The 21,192-nt window shown below is 49.9% G+C and overlaps 1 protein-coding gene across 12 annotated transcripts in view; it reads left to right on the forward strand.

Annotated features, from left to right (window-relative positions):
* Positions 1 to 21,192, forward strand: part of ANKS1A (ankyrin repeat and sterile alpha motif domain containing 1A) — a 155,267-nt gene that overhangs the window by 125,752 nt on the left and 8,323 nt on the right. For 10 of the 12 annotated variants that reach the window (XR_012155829.1, XM_073320116.1, XM_073320117.1 and 7 more), the window contains 10 exons: positions 3,486 to 3,584; positions 6,066 to 6,218; positions 7,324 to 7,431; positions 12,448 to 12,612; positions 13,268 to 13,393; positions 13,924 to 13,995; positions 14,478 to 14,564; positions 15,792 to 15,929; positions 18,497 to 18,667; positions 19,215 to 19,313. Coding sequence is in view for 11 of the 12 variants with exons in the window: in XM_073320116.1 (XP_073176217.1) it covers positions 3,486 to 3,584; positions 6,066 to 6,218; positions 7,324 to 7,431; positions 12,448 to 12,612; positions 13,268 to 13,393; positions 13,924 to 13,995; positions 14,478 to 14,564; positions 15,792 to 15,929; positions 18,497 to 18,667; positions 19,215 to 19,313 (1,218 nt within the window). In the remaining variant the exon portion in view is untranslated. The remainder of the gene's footprint in view (positions 1 to 3,485; positions 3,585 to 6,065; positions 6,219 to 7,323; positions 7,432 to 12,447; positions 12,613 to 13,267; positions 13,394 to 13,923; positions 13,996 to 14,477; positions 14,565 to 15,791; positions 15,930 to 18,496; positions 18,668 to 19,214; positions 19,314 to 21,192) is intronic. The other 2 variants (XM_073320119.1, XM_073320127.1) reach the window with 1 other exon arrangement.

Consider the following 21,192-nt stretch of genomic DNA (forward strand, 5'->3'; position numbering starts at 1 on the left):
GGTCTTTCCCCAGTGTTGGGCTAGAGAGGACTGAGTTTGAATCCTGGCTCTGACACCAGCTTGCTGTGTGAACTCAGGCAAGCCAACTGACCTCCTCTGTGCCTCCGTAAGCTTTGAGAAACCCAAAGAGATCTTCAGCCGTGCTCCCGTCCTTTGATGCCATGCAAAGGGCCCTAAAGGCCCCATTTCTGGGTGTGGAGATTCCAGACAGCACCGGGAGGCTGCTCCAGCCCAGCTCAGACAGGTGCAAAGGTGGCTTAAAGATCCCTCAGCTTCCCACTTCCCCCCCTTTGAGACACTGCACATAATCTCACCCCCCATGTGAGTGGGAACAGCGTTGGGTGCATTCTATTTGTAGGCCGTAGCTGTTCACAAAGCTGGGTGTAACTGCTGCCCATGAGAGCAAAACTGGACTGCCCTAAGAGGTCTCTAACCCTGCTAATACTTAGCCTTGTTTCCCTCTCAATTCCCCTAGCTGGTGCAAATTATATGGCTCCCCAGCCTACTATTCTCATAGAACTTTTATTGTATCCCACCCCGTTGCTGCTTTTGTGTCCCAGTGGAGACTGTAGGAGTTTAAATTCACGAAGGGCCTTTCTTTCCTTTTGACAGGCTTGTGTGTGTTTTACAAGACAGCTGTTTGTGACACAGAAGCCAGCATGTCTGTAGCCTTTTGAAGGGTTTCCAGTAATGCTTCCTATTGTGTTCTCAGTTACCAAAGTGTTGCACTGAGCCCGTGTTGCCGAGTCAGTTTGCAAAGGGTAGCTAGCTTTGAAAAGGAAAAGCTTGCATACACTGACAGCTCACTACTCCTTCGTACGCCTGCTGTACCGTTGCTGGTTTTCTGAGGTGAAATCCCACAAAGGCAGGCATGAGATTGGGAGCAGCAGCTGGTACCATAGAGCTGAATTCCTCAATGCCTTTAAAAAGTAACCTTTTGAAAAGCATGGAAGGATTGGCCCTGGTAAGCTAGAGGCTCTTTGGACCAAGCTCTTTCCACTGTTTTAAACAGCGCTCACACACGAGTGCTCTGATACTGTGGCTATCAGCTTCAGACTCTCTTCTGCAGAGACCTGCTGTGCCTGCATTTCCTTAAGCTTTTCTGCTTTCTCTCTGCTGTAGATGGAGCGGGGAGGCTGTTCTTCTGCCCTTCTGACTCCTGTACTGCAAATGCTGAACCGGGGAGCCCTGTTTTCCAGTCATTCGCTGACTTAATCTGCCACCATTGTTTTTAGTTAAATAATTCTCTGCAGCCTGACTTGAGGGCAGTGATCCTAAATACATTGTACTGTGCACGCTCTTCAAAGCGTTACCTCTGTTCCTTTAAGCTGATCTCCCTATTGAAAGGAATAGCTCCTCTTTTAAGGGTAGGGCCTGCTTCACTTTGTGCTGGGCAAAGCCAAGGCTGGGGTGCTCCTGCAGTGGTCAGGACTCTCCGCTGTCATGAGCGAGTATGTGGGGAGGGGGCTGGTAGTCTTCGTCATGCAGGACCAATAACTGCTGCCATGTCCTGTGTGAGGAAAACACTCTGGCCAGTGCCACGAGCTAGCCACCAGTCACTCGGCTCCCAGGTATTCATGCGTGGCAGCTGCTTAAAAGGTGTTTGGTGAATTTAGTTTTTAAAGGGATCATCCCAAAGATGAGTCAGCTCTGCCCTGGAGAAGTCTGCCTGTGCGTGTGCACGCACTGATACCCTACGGGCCCCAAAATATGCTGTAGACTAATGGGGGGGAGAGGGTTTTTGATACCCCCCCAGAGCGTACACTTGTGGGGTATTGCCGTACGCTACGGATGCGTTGAAGGGCTGAGTGCCATCAGCGCCTGTAACCTGTAATACGCCCCTGCGCTGAGCGACTCGCTACATTTACGTTTGGTGTTTAATTTTTTTTAAATGGTGGTGCTATGCCACGTATGCTTCCACTGTGAAAATAGTTCCCCCTAAAGGATGAGAGAAGGAAGAGGCTCTAAATTATTTTTTAATTCTACTGCTTTGACTAGACTTTTCAGTCCCCCTTTCCCTTAATATTCCCTGCACTGTGTGGACCCCTCTTGTCATGGGACACTGCATGGAATGCTTTCTGCGACACTGCAGCCAAGATTTCTTTTATAAAAATGAACTCCACAATAGCCAAGACCTCGCAGTTCACCTGTAATCTGTGGCCAGCTCAGGAATGGGGAGGGCATGTCTGCAGCTGAAGTTGGACTCTCTCCAGGTATATGTTGGTGTACAGCACCTAGCGTAATGGGGGACTGACTTTGATTGGGGCATTTAGGCACTATTGCAATACGGGTCAGTGGTGTTAACTGGATATGGACAGTCAAGTAGCTGTTATGGTATGGCTATTTCACTGATGGGGGCTACGCATCTGGTCTTACATCTGCATGGTGCAGATCTAACTGGATACTGACAGGCGTGTAGTCTCTGATCAGTGAAGGAAGCGCAGACTGCATGTGTTCTCATTCCCGCTTCACACCGAGATAATGAGCTTTGTAAAGCAGCAGCTAATGATGAAAGCCTCTGCACTGGAGAGGGGTGGGTTGCCTCTGTCTCCATGGAGACAGATGATAGATTACAGAGATACTGACCTTCCCTGGATCTCCAGCTCTCACTAAAATAAATTCAATTTATTCTCTCTGGCTCTCAAGGGAGCCTAGGCAGAGATGAGCATCATGCAGCGGTTCTGTTTATATGCAAAAGGGATTGTTTGTGCAGTGGGGAGATTTGAATGACTAAACCATGATCAAAGGAATGGTTGATTAAAGCATCTACATAGGAAAGAGGAAGGTCCCTTATATCAGTGTCCCAAAATTTATTGGCTGCAAAGAGATACCATGGAACAGACTGAGCGAGAGAAAGGAGGGGGTAGCTACATTCATTCCTTAATTGCTTCAGCAAGCACACTGCACACTCCAGAATTAACCCATCAGTACACCTGGTGACTTGTTTCACTTCTGCCTAGGCTGTCTGCTTACGGCAGGTGGTGGGCGCCACGGTAGGTATGTGAAGCTGAGAAACCCACTGGAGGGGAAGCTGTCTGTGGAATTCTCCGTTCCTCATGGGGGCATCCTGGGAGGGCACTAGAGAGCTACACCAAGGCTTTTGAGTACCAGCTGCTACAGAATCTCACGGGTATTAGCCAGGGAGAGAGACCTTATGTAAATCCAACTGAAACCTGCAGATGTTGTCAGTTGGCTCCATGGGGTGAAGGGGTGAGAGATGAAGTGTGCTTAGTTAGTGCATTTTATTGTTCTGCCCCCCTGGTGGAGTCATTCCTGTGAAGCTTCATGCATATTCCCCTGGTCCAGAGCAAGAACAGGGGTTTTCTGCAGAGCGGCCTCCCTTTTTTCACCTGGGAGCAGAGTAGGAAGGGTGTGTGTATGGCGTGGAGGAAGGCGGCTATAACGCACACAGTTCCTACTCCAGCAACTGATCCTGCTGCTGCTGCACTCTGCTCCCATGTCCGTCTCTCGTTCTGTTTCCACAGGGCTGTAACGTAATGGAAGATCAGGACCTTCGGGAGATCGGGATTAGCGACCCGCAGCACCGCAGGAAACTTCTCCAGGCCGCACGTCCCCTTCCGAAGGTGACAATTGTATTAGTTGCTGCAGCAGGGGTGGGGAGCGGGCTGGTGGAGCCAGGAACTCTCAAACTGCATGGCTGTGGTGTGGAAGGCCATGGTGCAGAAAATAAAGCATGTAACCTCAGCTATCCATCTGTAGATACAGTCCTTGGCTATTTGGAAAGCTACTCTTTGGGAAGTGCCATTGAGAAGAGGGCTTACGACTGCGTCAATAGAGCATCCCACCCCAGAGAGGAGAATGGCTAGAGGGGGCCAGGACTTGGGTTTTAAGCTTGTGGAGAAGCAGGGGCTGCTTTTTCTGCTGAGCTGACTGGGCATGAATTGGTGCGTCTGGACTGCAAGGAGCCCCCAGAAGGATGTGGCTTACAGGGCTGAGTGCTGGCTCCAGGACACCAGGCTCCTGAGAACTGCAGCAGAGAATCCTGTGGGCTAGGCAGGCACGTCGGGGGGCACCACACTTCACTGGGGGGACCTTTGCTTCTCTCGCTGGTCGCTGAGAGCTGCTCTCTGTGTTCATACGGTGCAAGAACAGCACGGCTTGTGGAGAGCTTGCATTAAAGACTCAAGCGTAGTCCCCTAATGCTAGGGATGTACCAGGCATCGCCCCGGCAGGAAGTACTAGTCTGGTCACTGATATTCCAGAGATGGCTTTCTGAGCGTCCTGGTTTTGGGGTGCTGCCACTTGCAGCCGGAGCCCCAACCAGCAAATGTAGACAGGAGCATGATCAACTTCGCTCAGCTTTCGGCTCTTCCAAAGGTTTCTCCAGCAGCGTTGAAGTCTAATTGCTTGGGGATTTGTTATGGTCAGTGAAACCTAAGAAGGGTAACAGCTGCCCTCAGTTTTCCTGCCACCCTTCTCTCGCACACTCAGCAAGTGCCCGATATAACTTCATGTCAACACTTCCAGTTAGAGCCAGCAGTCCTGTGACCCAGCTTGAATTAGCACTAATACGCTAACATAGCGCAAGTGCTGAAACAAGGCAGTCTTCCTCTTGCACCTGATTTCTCAGGCCTCTGCCAGGGGCTGTGTTGCGAAATTGGACGCTACCTTATCTGTGCCAGCGGCGTGTAAGGAGGCTATTTCAGGCACTTGGAACAGAGTGTCATCTAGGCTGTGGGCTGCAGGGTGCCTCCCGCTAGGGCATAAATGAAATAAATGGCATGTGTTCAGTGGAGCGACCCTCCAGCTCCATTTGTCAGAAGAAAATATGCCCGAGAGTTGAAGGGAGAACTTAGCAGTCTTCTCTGACATGCTTTCTGGGGCACGGTCACAAAGGGGAGACGGACTTGGTCAGCTGCGAGATGGGTGGGATGTGAACCACCGTTGTAAATAGATGAGGACGTTCCCGCCTCTTCCACCAGCCAGTTCCCGTCTCCAGTTACTTTGGAGCAGGGTTTGGAATTGGCGCTGAAGCTGCTGGATCGTCACACTAGTCCCTTGTCATTGCTGTGAAGTGACTTCAGGAGTGGGATCAGAGGGGGTTTGTCTAGTTGCTAGTGGAGAGTTGTCACATCATCAAACCACCAGCACTTTTGGCACTTCCTACTGTCTTTATGATGCTTTCAATAGCGATACTGAGGACTGAACGGGCCGTGGAGATGACACTCAGTTCTGCTGTGCATGTCCCAGTCAGGACTAACGTTTTTCAATGGGGAAGCCAGGAGAGGGCCTGCCCTTCGGCTGTCTGTCACCTGATAATCGAGGGACTCCATCCTCCAGGGCTATTTAATACAGCCACTTCTCTGAGCATTAAATTGACCAACAAAAGATTTTCCTCCAAGTCTCTGGTATTGGGATGGGTCTCCTTTTTCTGGCAGTCTTTTCCAAGTGCGCACATGTGCTGGATTGTGCCGCCCCCCTCCCTCTCCCCCGCGGCTGGACCCAGCTGCCCAATTACTTCTGAAGTGCACAGACCTTAAGGTCATCTTTGGCAGGAAAAATCAGCTTCTCAGGCTGGAGCCAGGGGTGGGACAGGAAAGCTGTGCTCTCGCGACTGTCCTGCTCCACCCAAAGTACACAGCCAAATATGTAACTGACTGGCATTGGCATTCGCTACATTCTAAAGACACTTTCAACTTGAATATTGAACGTATTCCCCCTGGGCCGCTGTGCGGTTTTGTGCTTTAAAAGGTAAATGCAGAAGGGAGGGAATGCTATCCAGTGAGCACAGCTCGGGACTCGGAGTTGGGATTCCTGGATTCTTTCCCAATTTTCTCACTGTGCATCCTTGGGCATGTCTGTGAACCTTGGTGCCTTGCTTGTCCGCCTGTTAATGGGAGTAACGCTTACCTGGCCCCGGGGTTGAGATCTACTCGGGTCTTACAAAATGCTTAGAGATCTTCATGTGGAAGTCACTGTACAAATCCCCCGTTATAATTCTTTAATTACGTGGTGTTTAATTGCAGCCATTGTGGGTTTTGGAATCTGAGCTGTTTGGGATCCCCAGAGGCTTTTTAACCCTTTCTTCTCTTGCCCATTTTTAGGTGAAATCTCTGGGTTGCGATGGGAACAGCCAGCCTTCGGTTCCCGCTTGGCTTGACTCTTTGGGGCTGCAGGACTACATTCAGTCCTTCCTGTCGAGTGGCTACAGCTCTATTGATACTGTGAAAAATCTCTGGGAGCTTGAAATAGTAAATGTAGGTACTGGCTTTCCATTGCCTTTGCTATTAACCCTGCACAGGTTCCCTCCAGACGGGTACAACTTGCAGAGAGGTTTCTTCGACTCAGTGCAACAATGGTGCAGCACTCTTCGCATACGAAGGTGCAAGGAGAATCAGTGCCAGTGTAGGACGATTCCGTGCCCCAGCACCTTCATTCCAAATCCCGATGGTGTGACCCTCGGCACCAGAACTGTTGCTGTTTGAAGGGAACGAAACATGCCAACTCGGAGGCAGCAGGGTCACTCTTGTGAGCATGGTGTGCTGTCTCGTTGTGGAATAAACAGACCAATGGTTCCCACCAACTGGTGAGCTTGGGATTTAGAACAGCCCGGTTCCACCGGGAGGTGAAGTTGGCGTCGGTGAAAGGGAAGATATGAGTATGTCTTAACTCAGGGAGAGCCTGTGAATACGTAGAACTGTTCTTTGGTGTGACTGAGAGGGTACCCAAACAGTCCTTTGTGTTTGTCTAATTAAAACGTAACCTGTCCACTCAGTGATTGTTCTTTAGGGTTTGCACCCTGCAAAAGTAAACAATGGTTATTTGTATGTGGTTGGGGTACTAGGCAGCATGATCTAGTGGCTTAAATTTGGGGTTGAAAATCAACAGTTCTGCTCTGATCTCAACCGTGATGCTAACTTGTGTGTAACTTCAGCTGCGTCAGTTATCCCATGTGTGCCTTGGTTTCCCCAGCTGTTACCTGGGGTTAATGCTGACCGATCTCACAAGGTGGTGCGGGGGGGCTGATGGATTAGGTCCTCTTTACGCAGCAGCTTGCCAATGAGGAGCTGTGTCTATGCGCTGAATTAGGGGGAGGAGTATATTTCATGCTGTACAAAATTTGTCTGCTTTGAGATGAAACTGACAACAAATGACATGAAGCTGTACAGCAGAGATGCTGAACAGTATCAGCAAACACAGTGACGAGGGGAGGCCTGGCAGTGGGGCAATTCCCAGTCTCAGTCAAAACCTGGCAGCTATTAGTTTGACTAGAAGATACAAAACTGCACGACATGCTCAGGGGGATACCGAAATCGTTGCCCACCCTCCTTGAATTGAGCTAACTTTCCCCTTTGCCTGCAGGTGCTGAAGGTGAATCTGCTTGGCCATCGGAAGCGAATTATTGCCTCCTTGGCAGACAGACCATATGAGGAGCCACCCCAGAAACCACCACGGTTCTCGCAGCTGAGGGTGAGTCATTGTTTGTGTTGCTGGCTGCCTGATTGATATGTCTGCATGGAGCACAATCCGTGCCAGGATGTTTTCTTCTGCGCCGGCTCGCCTTGGCTTGTCTCTCTTCTCCTCTCATCCCCCTCTTTCTTTTTAAGAAACTAAAATCAAGTCTGCCTCAGGAATCATCTCCTTTTTGATGAACAATAAACACCTCTGGGGATCTGAGACCAGGGGAATGTGTTTGCTGAGAGCTCAGGTGCTACAAAAGATTTCCAGATGGGAATCCGGGCACAGATGGAAAAGCGAGAATATACTTGTTCTTTCTCTCAGAGCCTCGTTCTCTCTTGAAAGCACTAGAAATTCTCCTAGGAGAGTCAGTTAAAAGGTGCCACAAAAATAACCTTCCTTTGTGTCAATATTTTATAAGTTAACTTGTTTGAAATATTTACTGTGGGTAGTAAATTTCCAGAGTGGTTTCAGAGACATGCATCAATTTTTTAAAAAGTAGTTTTCGAACCTAGGCACTTTAACCTTCATTATAAAAAGCAAAATGCCTTGATGTGAACTTTGACCCACTGGAGATCCTCAGACAAGGGCTGGATGTTCCTTCTAGCTCTCAAATGTCAATTGAATTGCCCTTCTGAATTATTTTCCACTGGCTACTTTGGGGCAAAAATTCGACCTTGCGGTTGGGTGGTTGAGACAGCAGCACCTCTGGCTTTGTGTAAGGGGAGAGAGAGCATTTAAGATAAGCACTACTCCTCCAAGTGGGTGCATATTTGTTGTTTTGTTACTTGGAATGATACAGATCCAAACACTCCCACTCTGAACACACTGAGAACTTCAGATCTGGATCGTAGCCAGGCAGCTTAGCCCCACTGTGTCTGTTATCAGTCAAAGCACTGAGCCATGGCTCTAATTCCCGTTACTCTTTTGGCTGACTGTGTTTTCAGAAATATAAAAGCCTAGTGTGAAAAAACAACCTTCCTGGTACAGAACTGATCCCAAAGCTAGAGCACGGGGAGAGCATGTGGGAGCTGCAACTTGCATTCAGCTGCATGTGTTGATCTGAGATTCACGAACCACTCTCTTCCAACTCAGGCCCCACACACAGAAATGTTGCTATTGGTTTAGAGTACCCATTCCAGCTGATTTAGTGGTGATGTCGGGGTTTATGAGTTGGTCACTTCAGCTGCTCTTCCATTTGTGCGGTGAAGAACTGACCCTTAGGAGAAGTATGTGATTCCTATTCCCTTTTTCTCTGCCATGGAAAACAAACTACTGAAAATAATGTATACTTAATACCGGTCCTGCTCATGCCAAGTGCTGAGTGCCCTCAGCTCCTACTGCAGTCACTGGAAGCTGAAAATGCAAGGCAACTCTCAGGATCAGGCCCATAGTTTAAGAAGAAGGTTTAGGAGAAATCTGAAGAGCTGACTTGTTGGGCCAGTTGCCTTTCTCCATTCACTGAACCCCTGTGTCCAAGCAGAGTGCATAGCGCTGGGGCATGATCCTGCTGCTGAAGTAAGTGGGAGTTGAAGGCACTCAGCACCTAGCCAGTCAGGTCCCTTAATCGTTGGGTTTCCTGTGTATGTCAGGGAAAGTCCCAACAGGTGCAGTCTCTCGGCTCCGATGCCTACCTAGTAAGTTAAACTGTGACAAGGAGCATGTGGTGAGGGAAACAGCCCTTTATGGCCCCATCTGAGGATCACTTTTGTAGTCGGTCGATTGGTATATGCTGATTTCCTGCCACAGTATACTCTTAATGAAGCTACTTGTGTGTGATAACTGTCATAAACACCTGAATGATCTGCATCGCTCAACTGAGTTTGCGCCATTATGGCTTTCAGGCAGGATCCACATGTAGTTTTTACCATTGGGAACCCGATACCTGCCTCCTTGGTTTGTTTTGGGTTTCTCGGGGCTATAGGCCTGACTTTCAAAGGTGCTGGACGCTTGCATCTCCCAGCGACTTCTGGATGTTCAAGGAGTTACATGTGGTGGGCACTCTTGACAGTCAGGCTGTCTGCCCACTGGGCTAGCTTTGGGAGGGTATCTGTGCAGGTTCCTTTCCCATGGTAGAGTTGCGACACCCCCTGAAAGCACGTAACTGTTGTGGCCCAGCAGTGTCAGAGTAGCCTACACGTGAAATGAGTTTAGCGATTCTCAGCTTCTCACATACAGCTAGTTAAGGGATTAACAACTGGGGCGTGCGCAACATCTTCAGTGTTGCAGATCAGAGATTCCTGCAGCACCCAGTGGGAATGACTGACAGATTGCCCTACCTTCAAAGCAAACCTTTTGCCATCCCTTCTGCCATCTTTCATGTTGAGCAGTAGGAATCACTCTTAAAGCCGCTAGCATTGAGTCTCCACCATTGCTCTGTACCTCACGTCAGTTGGAGTCCTTCCTTTTGCCCTGAGTTTCAAGTACTGCAGAAAAATTGACAGCTTCTGATTAGGTTCAGGGCCTCAGCCCATTGGGCTGCAGAGCTGACTTGATCAATCTGGATTTACTGGGAACACAAGTTCTACATCCTGGAATACTTCACACGCTATGCTGTTCATGCAGATTCCAAGCCTGAGACTGGCTGTGAGCAGGATTGTAGCCATTTGCATCGGGTTGAACTTCATTGCTTTTTAAGGTCTGAGAAATAAGTACAAGCTTGGAAGAGCTGATGGAGTTCAAACAGGAGCCCTGGTTAAGGCAAAGTTCGCAGCCAGTGCATTTTTAATCAGAAGCACCAGTACATCCGCAGCGTCAGCTCTGTCACTGGGACACACTTCCCCTCCGTCCCACTTCCATGCAGTGGTTGTAGCAGTTAGTTCGAACAGCACTTCCAGATGAATGGCCCGTGCAGAGGTTGCTGCTCTGGGCTGCACTGCCTCTCTAAATGGCCTGACAAGTGCAGCAGAAGCCTGAGGGGGGCTTGTAGAAGTAGTGCCCCTCATATATGTGTGGCTGAGGAGGGCTGAGAGGAGCTAGAGCCCCCGTGTCCAAGGGGCACAGTCAGGAGAGTGCAGCAGTTCTGGCTTCTGACTGGGCTTTGGTGCCAGGTGTGTGCTTTCTAGACACACACGAGTTTTGGCCTTGGGGGTAGAGGGCTTGGCATGTTGGGTAGACTCGCAGTTTGTGCCTTCCCAAGGTGTCCATGGCAATACATGGCCGTGGGCACAAGCCCAGGACCTCACCGCTTTCTTGGAACACTTCTTCTAAACACCAAACAGGGAGGACTCCTGTGTCCTGGATCCTTTCTGCTCTGGGTCACTGGTTCTATTCCAGCCCAGGTTGGTGCCCTCTGATGGCTGTTAGGTCTGGGTGGAATTTGCTTGGGTCTCAGTCTAGTTCCTTGTGGAAAGCATCCATAGCGCAAAACCCTCCATCACATTTGGCAGTAGAGGGCCAGTGTTCTTCGGTCAAGAACTGAACATGAGGTTGAGTTCCCTCTCCTCGGACCCCTTCCCTCCCCCAGAGCTGGTTCCTTCAGCTTGGGGATGTAATGCCTGGCAGGGAGGAAGGGTGTAGCTCTGTCTTGTAATTTCAACCTGTACTTGGTTGGATACAGAGAGGACTCTGGTCCCCATGGCGCTGAATCCTGTACCTTCCACTAGCATTGAATCACAGGCTTTGTAGATAGCAGATGCCCAGATGGAAAGCAGCCAGCTGAGAATCCAAGATTCTCCGAAACATTCTCTTGAGATGGACAGGACTGAAGGAATAGAAAGACTCGCCTTGGCAGAGTGTCAGCTGATTGAAATGCCGGGTAGGGAGGAGGTAGAAGAGAATGGGGCCATTTGTGACATTTCCTGATGCTACAGCTGTCGAGTTCCTAAAGCCTGATTCTGGCATTGCAGAACGGAAGGATGTCAATGGAAAATTAAGCAAGGATGTTGAATGGAACTAATGGGTGTTGCAGCTGTGAGCTCCCAAAAGCACCAGCTTGAGTTCCCTGCATTGTCTTCTGGACCCTGGATCGGCACGTACCAGGGTGACTCTCTCTTCCTCGCAATTATAGCCAGCCGTTGTAAGGCATTCGGATTGATCTCTTTCCACTATGCTTTCTAGGGCCTCAGTCTTTTTAATGCTTTGACCCGAAGCTGATCCTGGCCAAAAGTCAGTCCACGGATGTCTAACCTCTAGTGAGAATAAACACGCAGTAAAGGTGGCAAAGTGCAGCAATGGGGGCCATGTTAGAACTTGAGATAGTCCTGGGGTGATTGTGGGGTGGCTGAGGAGAGAACCTGTCTGGAGATCTGATGCCTTTCGCAGAAGACAGCAAAGGAAATTGTTTTAGGGGAGAGTAGATCGGGCCAGAAGTCACAGGTTCCATTAACTCTAGGGTCTTGCACGCCCTTTGTGCAGGCATTGTCAAGGTAGGGTTTGCAGTGCCAGACTTCTCCCCTGGAAAGAAGGGGCTACCCTCATCCAAGCTGAATATCCTTTGTGGCTTTGGTCTGGAATTTGACTGGTTTGCACTTGCCTTTGAGCAAGCCACCCCTAGTCTCTGCACAGCACCCTGGACAGCTGCCAGAAGTTGGCCACCTTTTAGGCCATCCTTGACTTTAAATCAATAGTCTTAGCGGTGGCTGGGGAAGCGCCCTGCATACATAGGTGGGTTAATGAATTCTCTAGGGGTTTGGTATCAAAATCAATTAACTGCCCATTCCCACAGTATATGTCTGGTGTACCCCTAAAATGGCTGGACTCTGGCTTACAGCACCTGTGAGATTTCCCATGTTCCTTAGGGCAGGGCCAGGTCAGACCAATGCAGGTGACTTCTACAGGGAAGACCCTGTGTTTGCTGCCTCCGTTGTACTGCTTTTCCTCTTCCGAACCACAGGTAGCTTTAGAAGGGGGTTAGTCAAACCAGCAGCACTCCCAGCTCTGGCCTCCATGCTCTTCATTGGCAAAGTTGGTCCCAGGAGAAGTGCTATTTAAAAACACAAAGCGACTGCTGTCACTAGCAGGCAGGGATTGTGGAATGTGCCTACTCAGGCCAGTTGTCTTTAGGTCTGTGTCTGTGTCTGCCTCCAGTGCCAGGATCTGATGTCCCAGACTTCCTCACTGCTGAGCCAGACTGACTCCTACACAGGGAGGTCTGCGGAGCTCTTGCTGCCTTTGAGGGATACTGGGAAGAGGCGACATGACAGTGGCCATGATGCTGCTTCTCACCCCAGAGCTGACAGATACAAAGCACAGGTCAGAGCGAGCTTGTTTCTTGTGGGTTCCTCTGCACGGGAGCCTGTGTACCTCCCCGGCGGTGTGGCTGGGAGACACAATTGTGTGCCCCAAACGGGGTTAGTGAAGCACTCTTAAGACTGCTAGATGAAGGGTGTTCAGAGTGCGAAGGGGACGCAGCTGGGTTCTATTCCTGGCTCTGAACTGACCTGCTCTGTGGCCTTGAGCAAATCACTTCCCCTCTCTCAGCGTCATCTCCCATCTGTAAAGTGGGGACATGACCACTCCGTGCACGTAGGGCTTGCTTTTCCTGGGGTGCATTTTTCCTTGTGCTCTGGTGTCTGGGGGACCCTGGGAGCTATTATGAAACAGCAGATGGCTGGGGGGATGAGAACAGTGAGGCGCACACTGGCTGTCCTACGCCTTCTGAAGAATTCCCCTAGTTGGTTGGTTGGTTGCTCTTGCTGGGCACTGAAAATCGAGCCTGAACAGAGCAGGGAATGGCCACTGGGCCCTTCCACCTTCGTAAGCCACCATATCACTGTGCCTGTTTGAAGCACGTTGGTGTTGGTTAGACACTCTCCCCCGGGGCTTCCTGTCTCGCTTGCTTTGTGCATCAGAACTAGATGTCTGGCTGGGTCCGCTGAGGCTTTTACGCTTGTGCTTGTCCCCTCAGGAGGAGCATCGTGAGTCCAGACTGACTCTCAGGCCCCCGAGTCTCGCTGCGCCGTATGCGCCTGTTCAGAATTGGCAGCACCAGCCTGAGAAGCTCATCTTCGAGTCCTGCGGGTACGAGGCCAACGTAAGTGGATTTCAGGGAAGCCTCCGGAGTTTGTGCTCAGTTCTCACCATGCAGGAAGGTTACGCTCACCCTCACTGGAGTTCTGCAGCCCCCTTTTCACCATGGCACTTGTAGTGAGGATCCTTTCTGCCAACCCGGTGGAGTGTGCACGCTCCTCCTGGGGGAGCCCTGGCTCAGTCACTGGTTTCCATCCCTGGGCTTAGCTAGGACTGCTGTGCAGAGCCCTGTGCTTAGTGCCTTGGAGGGAGCGGGCGCTAGCCATTAGTCTGTAGCCGTGACTGGCTCTGGGAGGAGTCCAGACAAGTCGGCTGAGCTGGGAGGATGGGGACTACAACCAGAATAGTGCTGGAGGGTGTAAAGAAGGGGAGTGAGACCTGCATGTGACCCTTCCACCTTCGAGGGGGTGGGGAAACGGATTTTTCAGCAGAGTTTGCTGTACGTTGCTTTGGGGGCAGGAGCGGCTTTTGAGGCTTCCAAGCTCAATGAAGCCAGTTAACTGCAGCATCCTTTCCTCTCCTTGTTTCCAATAGTATCTGGGCTCCATGTTAATTAAAGACCTGCGAGGGACGGAGTCGACGCAGGATGCCTGTGCAAAGATGAGGGTAGGTGGGTGGCGGCCTGGAGAAGCATGGATGGTGTTGAGTGTGTAGCTTGTGGAGACTGAGGTTGCACATGGAGTCTCCCTCTGTGCAGGGCTGAAGTGGCTGCTCAGGAGGAAGGCCGGCCCAGTGCATGGAAATGGTGCTGTTAGCACGGCTGGTGAAAGCCTTGGGGTGAAATGTTTGTTCCTCTCAGGCTGCATGTCACCAAATTGTCCCTCCCCCCCTTCATATTTCAAACACTGAGAAAGAGGGGCCTTTGCTGCACATAGTGCACGGCGTACAGTGGTACCAAACTGGGCCCTTTTTCCGGTCTGGAGCACCATGCAAAAACTCACGCCGAGAGCTCCACACTCTCCTGTGACTGTCACTCTGCTGGCCACTCAGATCCCTCCCAGTAATACCCAAATGAGACCTGTGGAGTCCCACTGAAGGAGGAAATGTTTAATTTGTACCTATTCATCTGTGTGTTCTTATTTCTGCAGAAATCCACGGAGCATATGAAGAAGATCCCAACCATAATATTATCCATCACTTACAAAGGGGTGAAGTTCATAGATGCTTCTAACAAGGTACGCTTAGAATTCCCTCAGCTTAGCGGTCAGATGGGACAGCACACGCACCTTTCTCCTCACTCACCTGCTGTATGTGAGCTGTCCTATCCGCTGACTAGACAGCCACAAACAAGAGTACGCTCTGGCTAGCCCCGCGGAGCCAGCCTGGCCACAGGCGAATCAGCCTCCTGCATCAGTAGTCAGCAGCTCTGTTCTGCGTGTGGAATCCTTATTGCCAGTGGGGAAGGGGGAGGCAGAGAGAACCCAGCTGGATTTCCTGTTCCCCAGCACCACAGGTCAGAGGCAGTGTTATCTGGTGATTGGAGGAGGGGATGGAGTCACACTGGGTTCTAGTCTCAGGCCTATCCCTGACGTGCTCCATTGACCTTGGACCAATATTTAATCTCTCTGCCTGGGTTTCCTTCTCTGTAAACTAAGATTAAGTCCAGCCTATCACATGGGGATGTTTTGAGGCACTAACTGTCCGTTCTGGACTCTGAAACGCTCTGCTGTAGAAGAACACAGCATTACTGGTGCGGGAGGATCTAACCGTTTTCGCTAGCGCTCCCTGCTGGCTGACCACTTGTACGGCTGCACAGCCTGGGAATACTGCTTCCCCCTCTGAGTGGTGCTGTTACATATCTCATTAGACTAAGAATTGGTTTCTAGGACACAGGCATTGCAATATGCCATATCCCTTTTTTCTGTGCCTTCTGGGGCTAGCTGTGAGCTACTCCCCGAGAAACCAAACTACCTTGCTAATTCCTCCCTTTGACTCTGACAAGATGTGGGACAAGGACTGGGGCAGCTAGGGCCTCTCTCACTGCCAGCGTCTCCCATCTGTCTGTTTGCCCTTCGTCTGCAATATGCTGCTCTGTTTGTCAAATATCTTCAAATCACTGTAGTAGTAACACATGGTGAAAACTGAGTTGATTTAAGAATGTCCCTGGGCGATGTGGTCCTGCTGTGGTGGGAAGCATCAACTGTTCCTGTGTCAACCTGTCTGTTAGAATGGAGAGAAGTAGAATAACCTTCCTACAAGCGCTAAGATCACTTGGAAAGGACAGTCAGGACCTCCCCTCAATTGTACCTGAATTCCCTTATCACGGCCTCTTATGTGCATTCAGCTAGGTGTTTTGCTGAGCTTGAACAGGGTGGCTGTTATTTCCTAGGAGGAGAGAGTGTGGGACAATCCAGCTGTCTGTATATCCCACAAAATTGGCTGCCTGTGTTTAACTCTGGTAGAATGTCATCGCTGAGCACGAAATCCGGAACATTTCCTGCGCGGCCCAGGACCCCGAGGATCTCTGCACGTTCGCCTATATCACCAAGGACCTGCAGACCAGCCACCACTACTGCCATGTCTTCAGCACCGTCGATGTGGTGAGTGGCACGTCTGCACGAAAGGGCTGTCGCCCTGCCTTGTGTCCCAAAGTGCTGCACAAGCCTTCCATACGCGGCAGACGCCTCTGGGAGTGGAGGGCACTGACCAGCTCGCTGCACAACAGGGGCAAGGGGGAATTTCCCCAAGAAACGAGGGCAAAGCCCTGCCATGGAACTGGGTTTGTCTCTCACGAGGAGGAAGGGCCAAATGGACACTGCTGGGATTTGAACCTGTGAATCCAAGGAGTGCTGTTCCAAACATGCCTAGAGCACTGAGCTGTCCCCACCAGCTCTTGCCATATCCTTGTGCACTGGTAGATAATCCATGTATGATGCGTGTTCTGCTGCCAGAGATGACAGTGGAGGGTGTCATACTAAAGCTCTTCACAGAGAAATTGGAGAAGGAAAAAAACCTCATTATCTCCTAGCCCATCCTTTGGGGCAAGCTTGTTCCCTCAGTGATTCTTCAGGAACTCAGGCCTTGTCTACACCAGGGTTCTCAAACTCGAATCACCACATGAGGACTAGTACATTGGCGCGAGGGCTGCATCACTGACCCTGGTCCCACCCCCTTCCTTCCATGAGGCTCTGCCCCACCTCTTCCCCGCCCCCATTTCAACCTCTTCCCCAAATCCTCGCCTCTGCCCCACCTCTTCCCCACTTCCTCCCCCGAGCGCATGGCTCCCCACTCCTCCCCTCTCCCTTCTGGAAAACGCTAAGCACTGCCAAATAGCTGTTTGGCGGCCGGAAGCGCCTCTAGGTAGGCAGAGGAGTGGGGATGCAGTGCGCTGGGGGAAGCGGGGAGAGGGGAGCCTGGCGGGCCACAGGAAATGACTCCGGGGGTGCGGGGAGCTTGGCAGGCCATGTGTTTGAGACCCCTGGTCTACACACACGTATTGCTTTAACTATACTAGTATAGCCCCTCGCACGGCTGCAGCTACATGGGTATAAGGGTGCCTAATGCTGGTATTGCTTATTCCCTCTCCTGTTCGGATATCAGCTGTCTCATATAAGAGTCTTTATGCCAGTGTAACTGCATCCTCGCTCGGGGGATTGTACCATAACTCTTTCAATAGAAAAGTCACCCCCTCTCGCCCCCCACCATAGGTGTAGTGACACAAACCTGTGTGTAGGCCATGCCTGGGTCTGTCCAGTTTAAATGACCCGGACAACTATCTTTTTTTGCCACATACCTTGGAAGGCTTCCCCAGAGTCTGACAGTGGCCTTAAATGTGCTCTTTCCACCACTTCTCTACTGAGCATCTTACCAGGCACCTCCAGCAAATTCACTCTGCCCAGTACATGCTGTGGCGTCAGATCCTATTAATGCAGCTAACCCTTCAATAAGCAATTGCAGCCATGGAACACACAGGCGTATGGACGACAGCAAAAGGATTGTTACTTTCTGATTCACAGCATACTGCTGTTGCTGTCTCCTACTGTCTTGCTTGCCCTGTACACAGCAGTAATGTCCCATAACCCACATCAACCCCACTAACTCTCCCGTCATGTGTAAGTGGGACTGGTCGTTTACCAGTTGACTGCTGTGTGTAGCTTGTAATCTGCATTTCGGTCTGCCCCTGCAGAGCTGATGCGTGGCAAGTAGAGAGAGGTCAGCGTCTGCTTCATAATTTACTTCACACTGAGCCCCACCCAGGAGTGAAATGTATCATGCTAGCCCAGTAATAGAAAAATGTCTTTAAACATTTATTTGGCCTGCCTAATAAGGAAGTCACTGGTGGCGTATTTTAATTTGGAGTAACCGTGGTGCATTTCAGGTTCATTATATCTGTGTTCAGTGTTCTATTGCCCAGACTTAGATGGAAACCATTTAAAAAAAAATGCCAATCCCATTCTAGTGGTTCTCTGCCTGTTTCTGCGCCAAAATATCCCTTTTTTCCCTTCACAGCTCTATTGACAATAAAAACATTTCCCTGGCTTCGTTATTGAAGTCTCCAGTGCAGACTAAAATGGAGAAGGGGTTTTTGCTCCCAGGGAATGTGCTGTGAACAAAACCCTGACATGTTCTCAATTACGTACTGTGTAATTGGCTGACTTAAGAGCCTTTTCACACGTGGTGCGGGGTGGAACGCATTAGCACATGGCTCATTTGTATTCTCAGGCATGTTCCCTGTATGACATGTTGGAGGCTTCTCCTTTCAGTGTGAAATACTGTTGAAAGGGAAATAATGGTCTTGGAGACAGTTCTGCGTGCCAGCGGGGGCAAACCTGTGGTATGCAGGCTCCAAAGGCTGCTCCGTGCCAACTCTGCAGGCATGCCTGGAGTCTGATGCCACCCATGGGGGAGACAAAGTCAGCTGATGGAGAATAGCTATTGCAACAGATCATACAGGGTTTGCAACTGTGGACCAAAGATGAATGGGGCCATCTGTGGAGGCCAAAGGCCCAACTCAGCCTCCAGTCAACAGCTGGCCTTCCTATGGATGGTGCTTGCTCTAGCCCCTTCTCTGTCACCAAGGGAAGCTTTCTATTTGCCACTAGTGTATGGATTTTCGTAGCTAGCGTAGTGTGGTGCTCTGAAATTGTTCTGTGTGGTTTCTCCAAAGAACCTGACATATGAAATCATCCTGACATTGGGACAAGCGTTTGAAGTCGCCTATCAGCTGGCCCTCCAAGCCCAAAAATCAAAACCTACTGGTGCTTCAACAGCGGAAATGATAGAAACGAAATCTTCCAAACCGGTGCCTAAACCCAGAGTCGGCATGAGGAAATCCGCGGTACGTAGGCTTGGGGCAGTTGGCTTCAGATTTGTGGCTTCTTGATTGTATTTTGCATGGTGTGATCGCAGTAGATGGAGTGGCACACCCCTCCCCCTCCCGTGCAATACGCTTTCGATTTCCCTGTCTGCTTTTCTTCACAATAAGATGATGATGCGGGGGCGGGAACCCCAGTGTACACCAGGCTCCAGGTGCTTTATTCTGTAGTTCCGTGCTGAGTACACAACATGGCAGTAGAGGTTTTATGCCTGCTGGCTCCTTGCTTTCTCTCGAGGTCCCACTGGTAATAGCGCTAGCAATGGCGGGAGATTTACTTGGGGCTGAGGGGGCGAATTTAGTGTGGGCAATACCCCAGCCGTGCACATCCCAGAGAAGAACTGCCAATAGGGCTGGGCACCTAACTTGTATCCTGCAGCAGTGAGAGATCCATTAATGCAACCAGGAGATGAGGCCGGTTTGGAGCGTACTTGACAGGGTATTGGGGATGGTTGTTGCCTTCCTTTAATGTCACCTTTTTGTCTGTGTTTTGCTTGCTCCCTTTGCCCAGGTGCCGCTCCCTCCCGATAGTCGCTGTTGTTACTGTCACTCCTGTACTACACACCGTCCCTCCTACCTGCCGCTGCAGTCTGTTAGTCAAGGAGCTAAGGTCTCTACCCTTCGTGCTGTCTTGTGTTTTGTCATGAACAATCCTGAGCTTCCTTAGCTATGAGCAAGCGACCCAGCTCTCTTGAAAGCCTCCCTTCTGCTTTCCCATGTCTTTGCTGTGGCCCTGTCTCTTGCTTCGTTTTTGTGTGTGTTCCCTTCTTGCCCATTCTCTTGTTCCTCAGGTGCAGACACAGATGAGCTCCAACGATGAGCTGATATTTATCTCCAGTGCTGAGAACTCACTGCCCCTTAGTACCCTGTCAAGGTTCCTTCCCCACTCTGAACGCTAGGGTACAGACGTGGGGACCTGCATGAAAACCTCCTAAGCTTACTTTTACCAGCTTAGGTTAAAACTTCCCCAAGATACAAACTATTTTACCCTTTGCCCTACCACCAAATGTCTAACCGGTATTATTATTATTAGGAAAGAGCCCGTTTGGAAACGTCTTTCCCCCCCAAAATCCTCCCTTACCTTTACAACCCTTTCCTGGGAAGGCTTGATAAAAATCCTCACCAATTTGCATAGGTGACCACAGACCCAAACCCTTGGATCTTAAGAACAATGAAAAAAGCCTTCAGTTTCTTAAAAGAAGAATTTTAATAGAAGAAAAAGTAAAAAAGAATCACCTCTGTAAAATCAGAATGGAAAATACCTTACAAGGTAATTAGATTCAAAACATAGAGAATCCCTCTAGGCAAAACCTTAAGTTACAAAAAGACACAAAAACAGGAATATCCATTCCATTCAGCACAGCTTATTTTCTCAGTCATTTAAACAAACAGAATCTAACGCATATCTAGCTAGACTACTTATTAAGTTCTAAGACTCCATTCCTGTTCTGTCCCCGGCAAAAGCATCACACAGACAGACCTAGACCCTTTGTTTCTCCCCCACTCCAGCTTTGAAAGTATCTTGTCTCCTCATTGGTCATTGTGGTCAGGTGCCAGCGAGGTTATCCTAGCTTCTTAACCCTTTACAGGTGAAAGGGTTTTTCCTCTGGCCAGGAGGGATTTTAAAGGGGTTTACCCTTCCCTTTATATTTGACACCCCCCCCCAAATCACAGATAAGGTGAAACGCTGGCTGGGATTTTTCTGCAGCTCTAGGAAAAAACAGAGTTAATAAGACACATGCACCTCTAAATATACTACCAAGTACATAAAGACTAAGAATATTTTCCACTTCTCAAGGACGATTTTAACCAATTGATTCTGGGAAACTTTCATGGGAGAGTGCATCAGCCACTTTGTTAGAAGCTCCTGAGATGTGTTGGATGTCGAAATCAAAATCTTGGAGAGCTAAACTCCACCGAATAAGTTTTTTGTTATTTCCAATGGTGGTATGAAGCCACTGTAGCACAGCATGGGCAGTTTGCAGGTGGAAACGCCGTCCCCAAACATATGGGTGTAGCTTTTCCAGAGCGTAGACAATGGCGTGACATTCTTTTTCGCTGACTGACCAGTTGCTTTGCCTCTCAGACAACTTTTTGCTGAGAAACACTACAGGGTGGAATTCTTGATCCGGTCCTTCCTGCATTAAAACTGCTCCCACACCACGCTCGGACGCATCGGTGGTTACTAGGAACGGTTTGTCAAAGTCTGGGGCCCTTAGTACAGGGTCAGACATGAGTGTCACTTTAAGCTGGTTAAAGGCCTTCTGACACTCTTCGGTCCACTGAACGGCATTTGGCTGTTTCTTTTTGGTTAGGTCTGTCAGTGGGGTGGCAATTTGGCTGTACTGCGGTACAAATTACCTGTAATAACTGGCCAAGCCTAAGAAGGATTGAACCTGTTCCTTTGACCTTGGGACAGGCCACTTTTGGATAACATCCACTTTGCCCTGTAGGGGGTTGATCATTCCTTGACCCACCTGGTGTCCAAG

The sequence above is a fragment of the Lepidochelys kempii genome, chromosome 21 (genome assembly GCF_965140265.1).
Source record: "Lepidochelys kempii isolate rLepKem1 chromosome 21, rLepKem1.hap2, whole genome shotgun sequence".
In the NCBI taxonomy this organism is placed as follows: Eukaryota; Metazoa; Chordata; order Testudines; family Cheloniidae; genus Lepidochelys; species Lepidochelys kempii.